The following is a 19,500-nucleotide window of genomic DNA, read 5'->3' as shown; positions in this document are numbered from 1 at the left end:
ATTGCAAATTGGTGCTTTCTATAATGTTCAAAAATGTTCATTTATAGGCACACGTACAATATGCCTAACAACACTAGAGATCGATTAAGATTCAATGTCTCCATTGTGAAAATTTATTTGAAAACTGGTTTAGCTCATAGCTAATGTTGGCAAGAAAATACCTAAATTTATTAAAATTATTAAAAATTATTAGGCTTACGATAGAATTGCAAAATTAAAGATAAACAGAAGCGTTAATATGGAAAGGAAAACAAATTAATCAAGTGATTGGTAATAGGGCAATTGAATTTACCATTAAGATTGGAGAGATCTACAGAAAAATAGGCTGCTAATGTCGACGACTGAACTTGAGAAGAGGCAATACTTTTCTGATTCGATGGGAGATTTATTCGACATCTGCAAGAAGTGTAAACTGAAGAACGAGCTGGAAAAGCAACCAATGCGCTACTTGCAAGAACAGTGACAGCGGACCAACAATCAAGAAATGAATACACGTGGACCAACAGATACTATTTCATGCAGTGACTTTGAAAGGGCAGATGAGAATCCTGGAGACACGAATGAACTGTATCTTACAGAAACTATCACGACCAGTACCTTTGAAGGAGAACAAATCAAACAAACGAAATTCGACGCGGACAGTGTATCAGATCAAACCAAAACTTGTAATAAAAGCCTTTAATGTTTTAACAGCAAGTGATTTTGAATCTTCGTCACAAACTGAAACAGAAAGCGAGTTTGTACTAGTGGAGAAAGTTTACAGATACCTGGTAAGTTAAAAAAAAATCTAGTGGTGAATACTTTATATTTTATGTCTTAGCAAGTTTTGCTGATTTCATAATTTTATTTGAATTATAATTCTATTATAAATACAAAGCATTCATGCAAACAGTTTTTCTATTTTCTTTGTGCTTTTTTTATATGTGTTTTAAGGTCCTTCTAAATCAACCCGGAGTACCAAACCACAGTTAAAAATCTAAGTCGCATGATCGAGGTTACCCAAAGTTAATGACCGAAATGCAGTTTATTTTTAATTTCGTCTATCGCTTTGAAATCCTTGGGACATGACGTTTCGGAAAGAAAATCGTGAAAACAAATCGAACTGAAAACCACATTCAAGCCACAAGCAAACTAATAACAGTTCACTGGGATTAAAAGCTGCTTCCTAACTTTTTCCCCATCTAAGGCACTGGAGAAATCTGAACGTTTGGCCATAATTGTCTCTGGTGAAAGCATTCGAAAATTACTAGCTGTTCCGCCAATCCAAAATTTAACAGGGATAGAACAAGCCACAGCGGTATATAATGCGATTGTCGATTGAGATGCATGTTTTGTGTTGAATTCTTTATTTAAAACTGTAATAATAATTCATATATTTTCTCTTCAAGGATTATGTTCACATCATTTCCGACACAACTGCATCAAAACACCGGCCGAAAGAGGAGCGTGTAAACATTTAGACAAAATGTTTAAAGAGACAGCTAATTGGGCTTCCATGTAGACGTCACATTTATGAACTTTTGGTAGGCATGGCATTTAAAGTCCCACAATTCGAAAATTCACAATTCAATTTTTTCAAGCGATTTCAGACGAAATGGCACCGCCTAGAAAAGAGCTCGTATCACTCAGGTATGAACGATACATTCGTTAAAATCATGAATAACCAGAAAACGAGAGAAGTTCGCTTAGTAGAGTTTTTGGACGACACTGCGAAGATTATCGGGAAGTTTTTCCAACTTGCCATAATATTTTTGGGTGGAAAACTTGATGGAAAAATGCAAATTGGTGCTTTCTATAATAGCGTTAGCGTTGTTACGGTATACTTCGTAGATTGGACACAAGTGATACTCATGTTTCTTATGGAATCCTTATCCAGATTGCTATCGGAAATCAAGGTGGGAATTACCCTTGATTCCAATCTAAGGTAAAAATGGCATAAGCATGAGGATGACTACTCCGGCCACGCCCATCTTTACCGTAACTAGGGATAGGAAAGGAAATGTTGATGCAGAACTTACTTAACGAGAGGCCCCCGACTTGACGACGCCCTCATAAGTTCTACGGAGTTGGTGGTCGGGTAGGGTAAGGTAGGCCATGGAGGTTTGCCTCAAGCTGGCAGTTCGACCCACAGACTATGTTGTTTTACCTGTTTTTATTTAAACTCTTGCCAGCCGGCTGTCGAAAGAGTATGCTAATATCGATTTTATTTACAGTTTATTTTTTAAGTAATTTACAGGCGATTTCTTAACCTCAATCTATCAACAACTATCCGTTGAACAAATCTAAATTTACCAAATTTGTACTTTCTGCTGCAAATTGGTGCTTTCTATAATGTTCAAAAATGTTCATTTATAGGCACACGTACAATATGCCTAACAACACTAGAGATCGATTAACACGATTCAATGTCTCCATTGTGAAAATTTATTTGAAAAACTGGTTTCTTAGCTCATGTGCTGCAATGTTGGCAAGAAAATGACCTAAATTTATTAAAATTATTGAAAAATTATTAGGCTTACGATAAGGAATTGCAAAATTAGTGCACGAAGGCTTTTTAACCCATTTACAGTATTTGGATAACACCCTCATCGTACTTAGATCCAGCGGACAAACAAAAAGTAATCCAAGCCATTCGTGCACTAGGTAAATATTCAGACTATGAGTTTCTAATTATCTTATCATTTACAGAGGAAATTGATTCTGCAAAATCTATAGTTGAGGCGCATGAAATTTCAACGATCGAGTTGCACTATTTCGTGCAAGGTAGCAACCATATTAAAAACTTGTTCAAAGCTTTAGAAATTCCGGAGTCTATACTTGACATCGATGTTACGCATTGGAATATTTCAGAGGAGTATCAAACTGCCAAGAAGCGAGTTCGAAGCCTGGAAGTAGTGAATGACAATGTAGAGCGAGGTATAGCTTTGATAAAAGATTATCGAAAACAGTATTCAACAGTTAGTTGAGGAACAACGAAAAAAGTACAAATGAGAAAAAATCTGAGCTCATTTAGAAGTTCCGTAATGACATGAATCGTGTTTCTGCTTTATCAGTTTTCTTGATCTTTACACGTTGTGTTTTGAATTCATGCGGTACCGCATAACAATAACCGCGTAAAAATATAATTATAATTATAAACATTGCCTAGGAATCTGATAATTTTCTCCGTAAATCTGACCTCAAAAGTTTTCAAAGTTATAAAAAATTCACCCCTAAATCATGCCCATGGAGCCAAAACAGTCGATTTTTTCCAATAAAATAATTCTCAAAGTTTCATGCATTTTGAGTCCTTTGGCATCAAAAAACAAAAAAAAAATTCCCCCTTGTGAGAAAAAAAAAGTTTTGATTAATTTTGAGCAACCCTAAATCATGTCCGATTTAGCTCAAATTTTGCATAGGGGGATATTTTTGGCTACGAAAACGTTTGAGCATCGTCCGGTGTCAAAATTTGATGAAAAAATTGTCATCATCTGAAAAAATCGAGTCCCAAAAATGTTCTAAGAGAATTTTTTTTTAATAACATCAGATCTCGACGTTTCATGCACTTTTAAGTCATTTGACATCAAAAACAAAAATTTGATTTCCGACTTGGAAAAATTATCATGGGTAAAAATTTCAAAACTTTGATGAATTTTAGGCGCCCCTAAATCATGTCAGATTGAGCTTAAATTTTGCATGGGGTCATATTTTGGGGTAATGAAACTTGTGAGCAATGTCGTTTTTTTGAAATTCGATTTTCATTGGCACCCTAGTAATTATTACTGGCGACAATTGTTTGCATTGTAGCGATTCACTTGACTGCTGCTGGTGCTGATGATGGTCTCATGAAGATTTACATCCCGCTAGGCACGTTTTCGACACCAACGGCTGGAATAAAATTTCTGCAGCAACCACGCCGACGATCACCACCCATTAGCCCCACCCCTTCGTTGACCGTTAACGGTGCAGCTGGCCCAGCCTTGTATATGGGGGAAAAAAAGTTGTCGAATTCTACGGGGCACCCCCAGGATTGTGCCTTTGGGTGAGAAAATCAATCTCTGAAAATTGACGATTAACAAAAAGGCGGGACAGATAAGCTTACTCTATTGGACAGAAGAAAGCTGCTTAATCGCGCGCGCAATCCATTTTGATCGAGATTCCGCAGAGAGCGGTTCTAACACCGGCATCGGTGGTGGACGTCGGCGTAGGTAGTGCGCCGAATTTCACCTCAACGTTGATGTCTGCTGCAGATTAGTGGTACATTGTGAAATTTTATCGCGAATTTCAGACTGATGATAGGTTGCTGTTGAGTTAGTGATTGCAAAGATGCATGCTTATTCGTAAACCGGCCCTTATCAGGTCTCGGTCGTTTGGATGTAGAATATCTTAGTGGAGGTGCCCGAAACGGGTGACCAGACTGTATGCTATAACTGATGAGGCATCGTGTTGCTGAGTACCGTTCTCAAAGTTCTATGTCTAGTCTGGATTGGCTCAAACCAATAAAGAATAGAACCGCAATACATACAGGCAAACTAATCTAGAACGGCGTTCCGGAGAAAGGAATGGTGATCATGATTCATTTTAAATCTAATTAAGAACACCATCCGTGCATTGATTCTAAAACAGAATGAAGTTAATATCTTTTAGTGTTCGAATAACCAATAATACGCGCGAACATTTGGTCCTTCGAGCCGGATGAGCAATTCCGGAAATTGTTAGCGGCCATCGGACGAGGGATAGTGACTTTTGGAAAGCAGATCGAGTAAGTGCATGTAAGTCCATCTTCTTTTCAAGAGCAGTAGCCCTGTTGTCCGCTCTCAAAGTCTGATTTGGTCTCGGTATCCGCAGGAATTCGTCGCCTCGTCGTCTGTCAACTAGAGTGGCCAGTTCTGTCAAGCCGTGATCGCGTTGGAGAGTTCGTCGAGTCGATAATTTTGCAAAATGGGACCAGTGTAAACGGGAGCATTAGCTCCGGAAGTCGCTTGAAGGAATTCAGCAATTCGTCGCCGGTTATCAAGCAAGCAGAGATGCGCGACAGGTCTGGGTGCATGGGAGAGAGTATATGACCAGTCCATCGATATCCGTATGCAGAATGAACAGCTTCTAGGAGATGCAGCCGATAAAGGCGATAAACAAGAAGATGAAGCGTAGACAGATGCGTGTGACAAGGTGAGGCAGGACTTCGAGGACAATTTCTACGCATTGGAGGCAGATATACTGGCCTTCAAAGTGGTTGGCTCCACCACATCGTCGGTTTGTACGAGCCAGCAGCCCGATTTTCAAAGGTAAAGTTTCCTGAGATCAAACTACCATCGTTCAGTGGAACGCTTCATGACTGGATTGCATTTCGGGCCAACTTTCGCAGCCTCATTCACGGCAATTCCCTGCTATCAGATGTCGACAGGTTCATCTACCTCCGGCCTTCTTTGTCTGGCGATGCACTACAGGAAGTTATAGTTCAATCGAGTTGTCTGAGGTCAATAACGCAGTAGCATCAAGGTGTCTCTGTGAGGAAAAATTGTTTTCCAAAAATCAGTCCCTCTGAAACACCCACCACGCGAAAGTATGTGATCTCCTTTTTCATATCGTGTGTAAACTAAAATATTCTATCGGGGGATCTAGAACAATTTTTATTTTTTTCACTACATTTGGTGCAAACTCCATAGAAAACTCAAATGATAGCCGATTTAAAACCCCAAAAATTTATAGAAAAATGACCCCCGATAGAACATTTTAAGAATACACCAACGTGAAAGATGAAAACCTATACTTTCGTGTAGTGGATGTTTTGAAGATACTGATTTTTTTGAAAATAAGCTCCTTCGGACAAAGACACCGTGGCATGGAAGACGCTGAAGAGCCGTGACGAAAATTTAAAAAAACTTATAGTCAAAGCAAATCTTGACGCTCTTTTCGCGGTGGATCGCCTCAAAAAGGAAAGCTATGAAGGACTCAATCAACTGATTGAGTCCTTTTTAGCTCTCCTTGTTAAGGCGACTTTGAAAAAAAAAACTTGCTTGTGCTGGAGAAAATCGGGGAGAAGCCGTCAGACTGGAGCACTATTCTAGCGACTGTACAGTGTACAGCAGTGTGAAACCCACCACAACAGCAAAGAAGTGGCGAAGTATGAAGACTTGATGGATTTTCTCCAGAACCATTGTTCTGTGCTGCAGTCTGTGGTACCAGTCAAACCCTCCAAGCCCTCCAAACCCGGGGGCAGCAGGGACAGCAGGGACAGCATGGACCATGTCCAAGGGCTTGACGACCCCTCCCCAGTTGTCTGCGAGTCAGGGAGAACTGCCTAGGGCGTGGTGGGATTTAGCAGTGGGCTCTGCTAAAATCCCTCCCAAAACCACAAGTGCCCGTAAGCAGACTCTATCAAAGCGACTGTGTGCCGCTTCAAAGTACAAGCCCAGGAGTGCCAATTGGCATGGGGAGTGTCCCTACTTCGGTAGGGTAGCGCGTGAGCTGCTTCGGCAAGAGTGAGTGATCTGTTTGTGCTGAGGCAGGAGTGTCATAGCGCGTCACCGCTATTGTCACCTCGAAGCGCAGCAGAAGTTCTGAGTATGGACTGCACATGCTAAGGTAGGAGTGTCGTGGCGTAGTATCGTTGATTCGTCCCTACATACCGCTATCGACACCTCGAGGCATGGCAGTGGAGTGTTAGAGTGAGTTGGGGAGTGTCCCTACTTCGGTAGGGGTAGCGCGTGAGCTGCTTCGGCAGGGAATGAGTGATCTGGTTGTGCTGCGGCAGGAGTGTCATAGCGTGTCACCGCTATTGTCACCTCGAAGCGCAGCAGAAGTTCGAGTATGGACTGCACATGCTGAGGTGGGAGTCGAGGTACCCATCGACACCTCGAGGCATTGCAGTGGAGTGTTAGAGTGAGCACCCGAAAAGGGTCACATGGAGCGAATGGTCTTTGGAGAAGCTGCTTCGGCGGCAGGGTAGTAGTGGGTTGTACCCACACACCTACAGTTGTGCACATGTGGTGCATGGGGAGTGTCCCTGCTTCGGCAGGGTAGCGTGGTCTGCTTCGGCAGTGGTGTGATTGATCTGCTCGTGCTGAGGCAGGAGTGTCGTAGCGTAATATCTGTAGGCCCAGGCAGTTACCGCTATTGACACCTCGAGGTATGGCAGCGGAGCGCCCGGGAGAGCATCCAAGTAAGACTCAAATGGAGTGAATGGTGTGCGAGCACCCAAGTCAGTCTCGCGTGGGACGAGTGCCTATGTGAGCGATAATGAGCGAGTACGCTTAGTACTGCCATCCCCCCAGAAGTAGTACTGCGAGGTAGTTCCTGGGGGAAACGATGGTGGAGCCCAAGGGAGTTTAGTCGGTATTACCGGTATGGTCGAGTCCGACACTCCAGCACACTTCCGTGTGTAGTTTGGCAACTACAATGCACGTGTACTGGGTTAGTGTAAATGCTCCCTTGTAAAAATAAAAAAAAAAACCTCCAAACCCTGATTGTTCAGCGAATCTTGCCATTCCGTGTTCCAGTGCGTCAGGTTTCTGCGGATGACCATGTCGGAGAGGATTGAAGCTACCAACAAGAACAAGCTCTGTCGGAACTGTTTGTTCCGGAACGTAACGTCAGTATCGTCAGAAGCATCACATACTGCTGAACATAGAACCGTCTAGATCCTCCGATCCACCCACGCAGTCAAAACCTCCGAAAGTCAACCAACAACACAAACAGTCACTACACCCCCAAACTACCACGGGCGAAAAGGAGCTTTGGAAACAAGACTGCTGGTGGGACAATTCACTGAACCCACAATTACAAGAGCAGTGGCGTGAGTAGCGGCGAAATTTGGTAGATCTGCTAGACATCGCTGAACCCTCAGTGGGTGGGAACTAGTTGAAACAATGAATTGGTGGAGCTCCATGGCTTCTGCGATGCTTCAATTAAGGCATCTACACCCGCACGGTTGCAGCAGACGGAAGCGTTCAAGTACACCTGCTGACATCCAAATATCGTGTAGCTCCGCTGCTTTTGTAATTGTGGTTTCATTAGATCGTACAACCCGCAGTCTTGTTTCCAAAGCTTCTTTTCGCCTGGACGATAACCGGGCTTACTAGCCCTGTTGAATCGAATATTCGAGAGGCATCTTTAATCGCTTTGTAATTACTGCAGACTCATCCTGATTGGATGAACTGAAACGGAAGCAGTCGGTGCTGGGAACCCAGGTCAAACCTAAAATTTTCATGGCAGCGGATGACGAATCCAAGTCCAAGATCGTCCGTTCGTCTCCCAAACCCTCCGGCACCACTGACAGCAATTCTTAACTGATTCAAACTTCGTTTGAAGTTCTTCGAAAAAAAAATATGTTAAGAACATAATGCTGATTTTGGACTATTTTGATTGATTTTCTTTCAGAAATAGGCTCAAAATGTACTGAAAAAAACCCAGATAAATCCACCTAGCGTTGGTGGTGCCTTTCTCGCATTTAGTTAAGACACCAAACTTATATGGGGTTTATAAGGTCCGATGTACCATTTTCTTCATAACTTTGAAACGCAATGACTGATCGTTATAAAATTCAATAGTGATCAACAAGGCTTTGTCCCTTGTCGAATGAAACTTGTTGCGAGAAAATCTGTTAAGGATTACTATACGAGCTTTTGTGCACACACATACACACATACATACACACACACATACACACACACATACACACGGACAGACAGACATGTGCTCAGCTCGTCGAGCTGAGTCGATTGGTATATAATACTATGGGTCTTAGAGGCTTCTATAAAAAGTTCGTTTTCGGAGTGAAATGATAGCCTTTCGTTACAACTTAGTTGTACGAGAAAGGCAAAAAAACTGATAAAACAATAGGCTTTGTTTAAGATATTTGGTAATCAAAAACCGCTTGTGTTGTCCCATCTTGCTATTTATTCGCATAACAGAAACTTTCCAGATTTTGATACACTTTTGCACAAATAATAAATAGGTATAATTAAGGTCCATTTAATAGTTCCATGGCAAATTTCCAAACAGATTGCAGGCTTTATCGATTTATTAGTTATTACATCATCGTATCTTTCTGAAATTTTGCTGAATTGTTTATCATATACGATATAGATTACCGTGAAGCGATTTAGTTTGATCGAAACAATGTTTAGTTTTGTGCATTCAGGTGATGTAAATTCTTAGTGGGACTGTTATGCGGGTACTTTCAATATGGGACGCACTCATAAGTGCATTAGAATTGAACCATATTCATTGGCTTAACTCAGTGGTCCCCAGCATGCTTAGTATCAAGGGCCACACAGCAATTTTGAGCTATTGAAGCGGGCCGCAGTATTACATATTGCAACATTTGTTTCTTAGCTTAGACTGCATATTACAGAATTGCATCTTTTTCAAATAAATGTATGTAGGTACTTGTAAGTATATTTCATTCTAGAGGTTTTATCGCCGTTGCTGACTTTTAGTCTATAAAACCGTTTTTGTAGTAGCGGACTTGACATGAGAAATTGTTTTCCCTTCATAGTATCTTTTAGGCTCACTTGTCAAAAAATATTCTAAACTTGATCATATGTCAACCGATTCTGTAATTTAGATCTTATGTCTTTTGTGCTTAAGGTTAAAACTACAACTTGTCGTAGCAAATAAAGAAAGAAGCATCCACTCAGGACGCTCAGCAGAATTCGTTCGAGACTCTATTTTGAATCCGTCTGGAATTCTTTACAAAATCCGTTTGGGATTCTTAACAGAATCCGTTTGGATTCCGAAAAAAAAATCCGTGCGGGACTATGAGCAGAACCCGTTTGGAATTTTAAAAGGATTTTTGGAATTCTAAAGAGAATCCGTTCGTAATTTTGAACAGAATTTCGGTTAATATTCGGAGCAGAATCCGTTCGGCATTTTGAATAGATTCTTTTTAGAATTCTGAACATAATCCATTTGGATTCCAATCCATTGGGGATTCTGAACAGAGTCCGTTTGAAGGTTCCGCACAGAACCTATTTGCAATTCTAAAAAGAATTCAAATGGAATTCTGAACAAAATACGTTCGCGATTATGAACAAAATATATTCGGGATTCTAAGCATGGAACAAAATCTTGATTTCGTTGAATATTTTTCGTAAAGCACGTTGAAGTTGTTGCCAATGGTGGGAGAACCCATTCTATCAAAATTTGCTACAAGCACTGAATGCAGAAAAAGATTCAACGCTTGTAATTTGGTATACATTGGTAACAATAACTGGTTAAATTAAATGAAATAAACAATACTCTTTAAATTAAATAGCTAATCATATTTGCTGGACCTATACTAAAACACTTACCTAGCATACAGTCGGAGAAGATATCCATCGTTTTCATCGCCCTACGTGGAAACCGTGGATTCTTGCACCCGTGCCACGCGTAGGGTGTCATCGCTTCGTCGGTGAAGAACTTGGAAAAGCACTCCGGGATGTCCATGTAGCGAGGTTTCCGCTCGGCCAAAAAAGCCACGTACTGGGATCGTATTTTTCTGCTCGATCGTACGGCTTCCTCCAGCCGTTCGACTTCATCGGCGGTGTAAACCGGAAAGGAAAACCCATCCACAGCGGACAGCTTGCCCGGCGATTTGGGCGTTCGTTCGAATGGTTTCAGATATTGTAGCAGTTGCTGTTTCCTCGTGTGCTGGTTGTTATCAGGTTCTGAAAAAAAAACAAAATGCAAACAAATGCGGTTAGAATACATATAAACTTATTCTCCTCAGTTGAAAAAAAAATAGGAAAATAATTGAAAGCTCTTTGTATACCTATCTATTGCTTCATACGTAGAGTCGGTTAGGTTGTTTCACATCATTCAATAATTGTTTTTTTTTTCAACAACAATGTGCAATACGTAATAAATGATGGGTTAAAATTGAATACTTTTTTTTCTAATCGATTTAATTTGAAAAATAATCGAACTAAAAATGAATTAATGTAGCATTTCGAACAATTATTGAAAATTGATAACAAAATTGACACTTCATGTATTGCTTATAAAAGCAAATTTGCACTTCGATCCAATTACAGACTATCCAACGAGAAATAGATGTCAAAATCCCCTTCAAAATATGATAATTTCAAATTACGCACAATACTCCGTTTCTTTCTTCACTTCAAAGGCAGCCCCACCCACAGGTTTGTTGTAGAACTCATTGATATCGATCTCTATCCGGTTGATCTTCGACTCATCGCTGTACTCGTTCGGGTGCGTATGGCTCTTGTGGGTGTACTTCACGACCATGCTATCCCGATGGGTTATCAGTTGGATTCTTATATTGCAGTATTAGGTGAAGTACTTCACTAAATGTAAAAGCATGTATGTTGTGTATTTTGCTTCATTTATTGTCCGCAATAACACTTATCGTGGTTGGGTTTCATCCGGAAAGATATCGCATATTAAAACATCTTGAATCCCCCTTCTTCTTCAGTGGTTTTCTGTTAACATTTCCAACAGGTTTCTCTATGACTACCAATTGCATGAATATCTATCTTTTGTGGCAAATTCAATAGATACAGTATTTCCAGGTAATCGAGAATTTTTCCTACCTGAAAACACCCTAAGCTATCTTCAGATTGACAGGCCCTTGCCTTTGATCGCAAGGCTAGCTGGAGAACCATATCTTGAATGTACTTTGTTGATTAGGGACGTTTCTTTAGATACTATTCTAGTACTACATTCTAATGACAAATAAGTATTACAATAAGTATTCTGTAAAACAATGAAAAACAAAATCAAGTAATTGTAAAATAACGAGGTACTAGAGTAAATATAACCTGTTGGTTACGACGATTGATTCGAAAACACTACTTTGAATGAATATTTAAATTTGTACCTTTTTCGGCCTTCGAATTTGGTATTGGGATTCTGAATCTGGCTTTTCGAGAACGACCAAATCGAATACACACTTAAGAATTCAGAAAACCTATTCTACTACAGTTACAGTTTTGGTTGTGTTGCGTAACACATTATGAGCAATAAATTCTGCGCATTCTATTTATCTCACTTTTCAATAATAGTGTCAGAAAAAAATAACCAAACATTCGAACCCGACCGACGAGCTCACAGTTCTACTCGATACTCGGATCGGTCGTGGGTATGCTCCGCGTGAGTAATCTTCATCAGTCGTTTTCCGTCGATGGTTTTGGTGATGGCTCGTGCTCGACACTTCAATCTCCGGTAGAGTGAGCACTTCCAATTACAAGTATTGGACGATTGGCGATCTTTGATGAATCCGTAACCATTATGGAGCAGCATCATGTAGCCGCGCTGAGTGTATCCGAATCGGGCCGCTTTGTATTCGTTTTTTGCTGAAAAACAAAACGAAAACACTGTTAGTTAAAATATGAATTATTATTTCATTTGATACACAGTCGAGTCAAGTACGAGACACTGAAGACGGCCTCATATTTGAAGTTCGACTGTATCTGTGAATATCACGAAAATTGGTGGAATTTAATGGAAAGTACTAAACTCGTCTTAGACAGTTGAAGACATTCCACTAAAAGAGCTTAAATATTTTTTCTGGTAATTTTTATTTCATCTATCATCGTTTTGCTTCTGTTATTAATTATTCAAATGAATCAAACTCAACCTAAATGAAAGCAGTGACAATCGCTAGGCTACGAATTTATGATGTAAGACATGATGTTGGTTTCATTGAATAATGGTAATATTAAATAATGAACTGATTCATAAAATTATACTGCCCCAATCGCAAATTTCCCTATATGAATAGGAAATCCAGTAAAGTAATATGAAGTTTAATTATACAGACATAAGACATAATCTTCTATATACATAAAAATGAATTTCTGTCTGTCTGACCCTTATAGACTCGAAAACTTCTGAACCGACTAATGTGAAAATTTGTATGCGGAGGTTTTTGGGGCCGGGGAAGTTTCTTAAGATGGTTCGAGAAAACACCCCCCCCCCCTTTAGAAAGGGGAGCTCCCATACTAATGCAACACCAATTTCTTCATAACTCGAGAATTAATCAAGCAACTGTCATCAAATGTGGTATGTGAGGTTTTGGAAGGAAAGACATGTTTCTGTGATGGTTCGGAAACCCCTCCAGCTTCTGGAACGGGGGGTTCCCATACAAATGAAACAGAAATTTCTGCATACCTCGAGAATCTTCAATCAGAAAATAAACCAATTTTGGGCGAAACGAAGTTCGTCAGGTTTGCTAGTTCATAATAAATATTAAGTGTCCATCTGTAATATGAAACATATTTTAGATATGCTTGCCATAGGCAAAGTTTATGCGACGTTATAAAAAATAAGTTAGAAACACATTGTAAGTGTATATAAGATTTTGTTTTGTTTCTAGTGAACTTGTGATAAAAATTGGGCAAGCAATAGACCAGTGCATCATGACGTAGGTTGACAGTTCACAGAGCTTTTTCTCCGGGACTTAGCCTCCGGCGCAGCTTCCGATAAAATTGTTTCGTCATTTTATTCGCATGTAGATGTTTTTTGCGATTGATTTCATGCTGAATGCAAAGAATAACACTTAAATATTCGGATCACTGCAATTTTCAACTAAAAATATGTATTTTAATTTTCCCTCCATCGATTTTTCTTCTAACACCTTGTAAACAAGCTCTGTGAACTGTCAAAATAAGTGAGGTTAAGTTAGAGTTTGCATTGGTCTATAATGTGTGCAAACCCGGATAACAAGTACAGTACATTGTATAGCACAATAAAACATATACATATAGTAAACAATAAAATCTATTGTAAGTTTGTAGTAGATTTTTCACGTTTGTAAAAAACTATTATTGTACACTGGATTCTGTTTTTACACGATTTACATTTTCTCAATTTTGCAGACGAGCTCGGTGGTCTAGTGACTACCGCTTCTGCCTGATAAGCAGGAGGTCGTGGGTTCAATTCCAGGCTCGTCCCTTTGTATTTCTATCTTAGTTCTTTCTGTGTTTGACGTTCTACCAAAACGATTCCTACTGTTATAACCTTCCACACAATCCCAAAACCTCCCGTGACACCTATGGGAGGTCGTAGAGTTCTCTGCATCTTTCTTAAGTAGGTGTCCAACTAACCATCCTTCCCCTTCCTCAGCATTCGCAAGGACGTGGCCAGGACAGATCTCGACTATTGGAGGATGCATTGCTTCCATCTAAGAGATAGTGATTAGTCCTAAATCAATATCTGTGGTAACGGATGAAAGTGATGCTACTCTCATACAATAGTCTTGGCTTGTACCACCTACGAATTTGTGCGAATTGCTCAATGCTAATGCTAATTTACATTTTCTCAATTTTGCAAACATCCCAAATGTTTAACGCATATTAATTACCATGTGATTTTTCTTTGAATTATTTAGGATTTTTTAAAACATGTTGCAAAGACTTTGGTGGCAAATTAAAGTCACACGATTAATATAACGGGCGAAAAAAAATCGTGTAAAAATAGATTCAGGACTTACTTTATAAGCACAATAAGTTTAAATGTTACAGGTACTTTATATCACATTTTGATGGTTCACATTATATTTTTCAATGAAGTATGTCATTTGCTGTTCATTTAGTTTCATTAGATCAAAAAAAGTTCGAACTCTTTTGCCAATTAACGCTTCAGCTGGAGATGTATTGTTTGGTAGAGCGCGCTTCAAGTAGTTACAAATCCTTCAGCTTGACCGTTGGAATGAGGATGAAATGGATGGAGTTCACACATGTTCAATTCCAAAACTTCCGCAAAACCGTTTAAAAATTTCTGAATCAAATTGAGAGCCATTGTCGGTAAATATCATTAGATGACAGCCAAACCGTGCGACGCATTCACGACGCCGTTTTAAATTTGTCACGCCGCTGATCTATAATTTTCCACGCCGATTCAAATTTGAAGAAGTCTGCAGAATTTTCAGTGGAAATTCCGAATATTCAGTGGACTTTACGTAGAATTTCCTGTTTGAACCCTACAATATCTCGTTGAAGCACCAGAGAATTTTCAATTATTATACCAATTATTTTCTTGAAAGTTCCATACAATTTCTTATTGAAATTTCGAAAAACTCCGTAAAAACTAATAAAAAAACTCGCGTAAAGTTTCGAGAATTCTTTGGAATTACCAAGTGAAGCCCAACAGAAATTGTTTGGAATTTCAGTTAAAAATTTTGAGATAAGAATCTCATCAGAATATTGTTGTTTAAGTCATCAGAAGTTGTTTCAAATTTCTACAGAAAAATATTCTGAATATTCGCGGAAAGCTCCAATTGAGTTTCTTTTGAGTACTCTTCAAAATTTCCACAGAAAACCATTCATAATTGTAGAATCTTGTGATTGGAAGAAAGGATGCAGTGACGTTGATTTTCTCAATCTAGATTAATTAAGACGACTAGTTTGGCATAGCCAAAGTTAAAACAGACAATTCTTCAGACAAACAGAAATATTCGCAAGAGACTCCCTGGAATTTTCACGAGAAATTTTCCGTAATTTCCACGGAAAATTCTTCAAAGCTTCCGCGGAAGATTATTCAAAATAGAGGAACGATTGGGCACCTCATCCCATAGCTCCTATTTCCATCCCATCAAAAACAAAGCAATAAAATGGAATTTGGTTTGTTTTTTTTTGTGTTGTTTTTTTCACCAGTGAGCACGCGTGTTAGCAAAAAGATGTGACGAGATTGGTGCTGTATTTCTTTGTTTTGAGATGAGATGAATATATGTTCAGTGAGATGGAAATCGGAACAGTTCCCTTAATAATTTAAAAAAAAATGTTTTGGAACGGAAAATTGCTCGAACTTCTTTAAGGATTTTCTTTAGTTTTCTACAGGAAATTCTTTGCATTGCTCATAAGAAATTCTTGGGAAATTCGATTGGCCGAAAGCACCAGAAGGCCGAACTGGTAATTTGCCCGAAAAAACCGTTTGCCCTAACAAGTCGTCTGACCGAAACGATCGTTAGGCCACAGAAGTCATTAGACAAAAATGCCGTTTGGCCATTTGGCCGAAAATGTTATTTGGCATAATGTAAATTACCGAATGGATAACATGCTAAAAATGGTTACTCGTTTGGCGAAATTGTCAAATGACAATTGAACATAATTCCGTAACCTTTCTATTTTTTAAGTCGATATCTGACCGTTAAGACAAAAGTCATCCATTTAGCCGAGTCAAACTTCGAGTTTATCTAATCTGTTATAAGCAAGATGAATATAGTAGTAGGTGCTCCAACCTGCTAAGTTTGTGGAAGAGAAGACGGCGGGGGTGAAAAGTTTATTTTCAGTGCAAAATGAAAACAAACCGGCTGGCTCTCCCATACTAAAATCCAAGATGGCTGAATCGTGAATTTGGCAGATTGGAACACCTAGTGGTGTATTAATCTTGGTTATAAGGTCGAAAATGGTGTGACTGAAAATGTAGTTTGGCCGAAAGCAACATAAAGCAGAAATGAACATTCGACTGAAAATGCCGTTCGGCCGAAAAAGTCGTTAGACCGAATAGATCATTTCTCGCGTAAAATATGATTAGGGCTTATAAACCAAAACCATGATTTCTGATTTTCTAGCATGAACCATTGCTTTGTAAATGATTCTTCATGCTAGGTAAAACTCCGTTTTTATATCTGTTGAAAAACACATTTATTGCTATTTTGAGTGAACGTCTCATGAATCATTTGCACCATAGTGGTTTTTAAGTCCTTTGTTTGGCGCCCTTAGCTACCATGGGCCGTTCACTTTATATTGATTATTTAGAAAATCTGGCTTCAAGTTATTTTAAAATGTATATTCTTACTAGGTTTTCAATATACCGCATAGCAGAACTGCTCTGGCTAACAAATCTAAAAAAATCTGATGATATTACTAGCTTTAGCTAGGCCTTAAAACAAGATGTGTTACCGGTAATGTGAGTAAACGGCACAATTTTTGTTTTAGCTAGAATTTTGTAGATTTCGAATAGTTTTTCAATTATCCTAATTTTATTGATATGAGTTTCTACTTTAATCAATAAATTAAAGTAGTCCTAGAAAGCTTGAACCTCATTTTTCTCGGTTCAGCATTGTTGGCTTTTCGGCCCGAATCATATGTTGCTGAGATTTGACCAAAAATGCAATTTAGTAAGAATGGTCATTTGGCAAAAGGAGCCATTAGGCTCAAAATGTCCTCAATAGGCTCAAATGGCATTTTCTGCGAAAAGTATATTTCGGTTGAATTGATTATTTTGCTAAAAAGTCGTTTAGCCGAATAGGTCATTTGGCAGAAAACGCCGTTTGGCCGAAAGGGTTGTTTTGCCGAAAGGACATTTTCGGGCTAAATGGCTCTTTTTGTCAAATGACCATTCCTACCAAAATTCGGTCTAGAGATTTTTTCGACAAAACTACCAGTTCGGGTCGAATGTCCCGGCCAAACAACATTTTCGACCTAATAGCAGTTTCGGATATACGTTCAATTCGGCCTAATAGGATTTGGTCAGATATTTTTTGGCTTAAATCGGCTTACAAAGTAGAGAAGTTGCGAAATTTCGTTCAATGATCTTTTGACAATAAGGCTATTTCGCCGTAATTGTCATTTGGCCAAACGGGTGGACATTTTGGACCATAAATATTATCCGTTTAGTAATTGGCATTTGCCATGTGACCCGGGGCCCTCCTTAGCCGTGCGGTAAGACGCGTGGCTACAAAGCAAGACCATTGGAAATTGTCTTGACTTCCCTGGGCAAAAAGTATCATCGTGTTAGCCTCATGATATACGGATGCAAAAATGGTAACTTGGCTTAGAAACCTCGCAGTTAATAACTGTGGAAGTGCTTAATGAACACTAAGCTGCGAGGCGGCTCTGTCCCAGTGTGGGGATGTAATGCCAATAAGAAGAAGATGTGACCCGTTGGGGCAACTATCGAATTGCAGTTAAATGACTTCCAGTTATCGAACGTCTGCTGTACAATGAATTTTTCTTGGAAATCCAAAGAAATTCCTTTAAAACTCCGATCAATTTTCCGTTGAAATCCAAAGGTATTATTATTGAAATCTACATTTTGAACAACTTTCCGCGGAATTTCTAAAGAATTTTTCATTCAAATTCCGGAGAATTTCTCGTGACAATTTCAGAGAATTTCATATGAAAACTCTAAAGAGTCTCCTGCACGCTATGTTTAAAGGCAACTATTATGCAAAGTGAATGCACCTCGGATGTTATTCCGTTAGATCATAGTTTTTGACCTCTAGTTTAAGGATCTGCGTCAATTAAAATATTTCATCGGTGAAATTTGACTTTTTACTATTTAAGGTAATATTTTTAACCTAAAACCTTTTCCGATTTTTAAAACTTTTTTGAAACAAGTTATATAAAATCCAACCACAATTTTTTTATCCTGATGCTTTAGGAAACATTTTCATATAAAAACATTTTTCATATGATGAAAATAGTAGAAGTTATAATAAAATTACTGCCTGTCTTAAATGTTCTTACGGTTTATTATGAATAGATCTGTAGCCTTCCTTAGTCGTGCGGTAAGATGCACTGCTACACTGCAAGACCATGCTTAAAGTGGCTGGGTTCGATTCCTGGTCTTGTCTAGGAAATATTCTCGCCTTCCCTGGGCATAAAGTATCATCGTAACCTCATGATATACGAATGCGCAAAATGGTAGCTTGGACTAGAAACCTCGCAGTTAATAACTATGGAAGTGCTAAATGAACACTTAGCTCCAAGGCGGCAAAGGTCAGAGTGGTTGATGTAATGCCAATAAGAAGATGTATTATTGAATTTCACAACATAATATCACTCTTTAACATTTCAAATCAACAAAAAAATAAACCAACGAACTTGTTCTAAGTACTATTTATGTTCTGTAGTTCAAACTTGATTGAACCTCAATGGACGACTGCATTATGTGATCACTGTTATGTGCTACCAATGTGGATAACAGTTTACTTGCATACTGTTCGTGGTTATCTGTCATTTTGTAGTTTTGGTAGATAGTATAGAAATTTCTGTGGATGGCTTCTGTTGTTTGCTCCGTATACTTTGTAAGGCCTCCCTGTGATGCACTCAATTCAAGAACTTGGAATTTCAAAATATTTTTTTCGGTGATTGGTAGCCCGGCTGCTATCCAACTTAACAAAAAGCTCGTATGGCGTCTGAATAGAAGTCCAACAATGTTACACTAAAATATCAATCAACTACCTGTGGTAGTCGCTCCAACACCTTGTAATAACCATTGCATTATTTTCCTTTCAAAACACCCCGTTTAACTAAAAGACTTCGGCAGTAACGCCCAGTGAAACCAAGTTGAACGTAATGAGTTGCGTTGACCTCTGATGTCCATACTTCAGATTTGTCTGGATGGTTTTTTTTGCTACAGGGCCAAACATTTGGTAGAACAATCCCACCAGCGCTGGAGGAGGGTTTTTGTCTAAACTTGTGTCATATTCTCCTCCTTTCAGAAGATGATTATGAACACAATTGAAATATAATCGAGCATCTTCCTTGACCTGTCCAGCATTAAATTCTGTTTCTATGGTAACTAGTGGCGCATGGTTGCTGGTTTTTTAAATAAACGCGTATGAGATAT

The 19,500-nt window shown here is 39.1% G+C and overlaps 1 protein-coding gene across 3 annotated transcripts in view; it reads right to left on the bottom strand.

The window, feature by feature from the left end:
• LOC134221523 (uncharacterized) overlaps nucleotides 1-19,500 on the bottom strand; it is a 43,727-nt gene that overhangs the window by 16,523 nt on the left and 7,704 nt on the right. For 2 of the 3 annotated variants that reach the window (XR_009982357.1, XR_009982358.1), the window contains exon 2: nucleotides 10,275-12,278. Coding sequence is in view for 1 of the 3 variants with exons in the window: in XM_062700717.1 (XP_062556701.1) it covers nucleotides 10,275-10,674 (400 nt within the window). In the remaining 2 variants the exon portion in view is untranslated. Of the gene's footprint in view, nucleotides 1-10,274; nucleotides 12,279-19,500 lie in introns of those variants that run through there. The other variant, XM_062700717.1, reaches the window with a different exon arrangement.

Source organism: Armigeres subalbatus, chromosome 1 (assembly GCF_024139115.2).
Source record: "Armigeres subalbatus isolate Guangzhou_Male chromosome 1, GZ_Asu_2, whole genome shotgun sequence".
Classification (NCBI taxonomy): domain Eukaryota; kingdom Metazoa; phylum Arthropoda; class Insecta; order Diptera; family Culicidae; genus Armigeres; species Armigeres subalbatus.
Note: the sequence above shows the minus strand (reverse complement) of the source record. Positions and strands in the feature narration are given on the sequence as shown.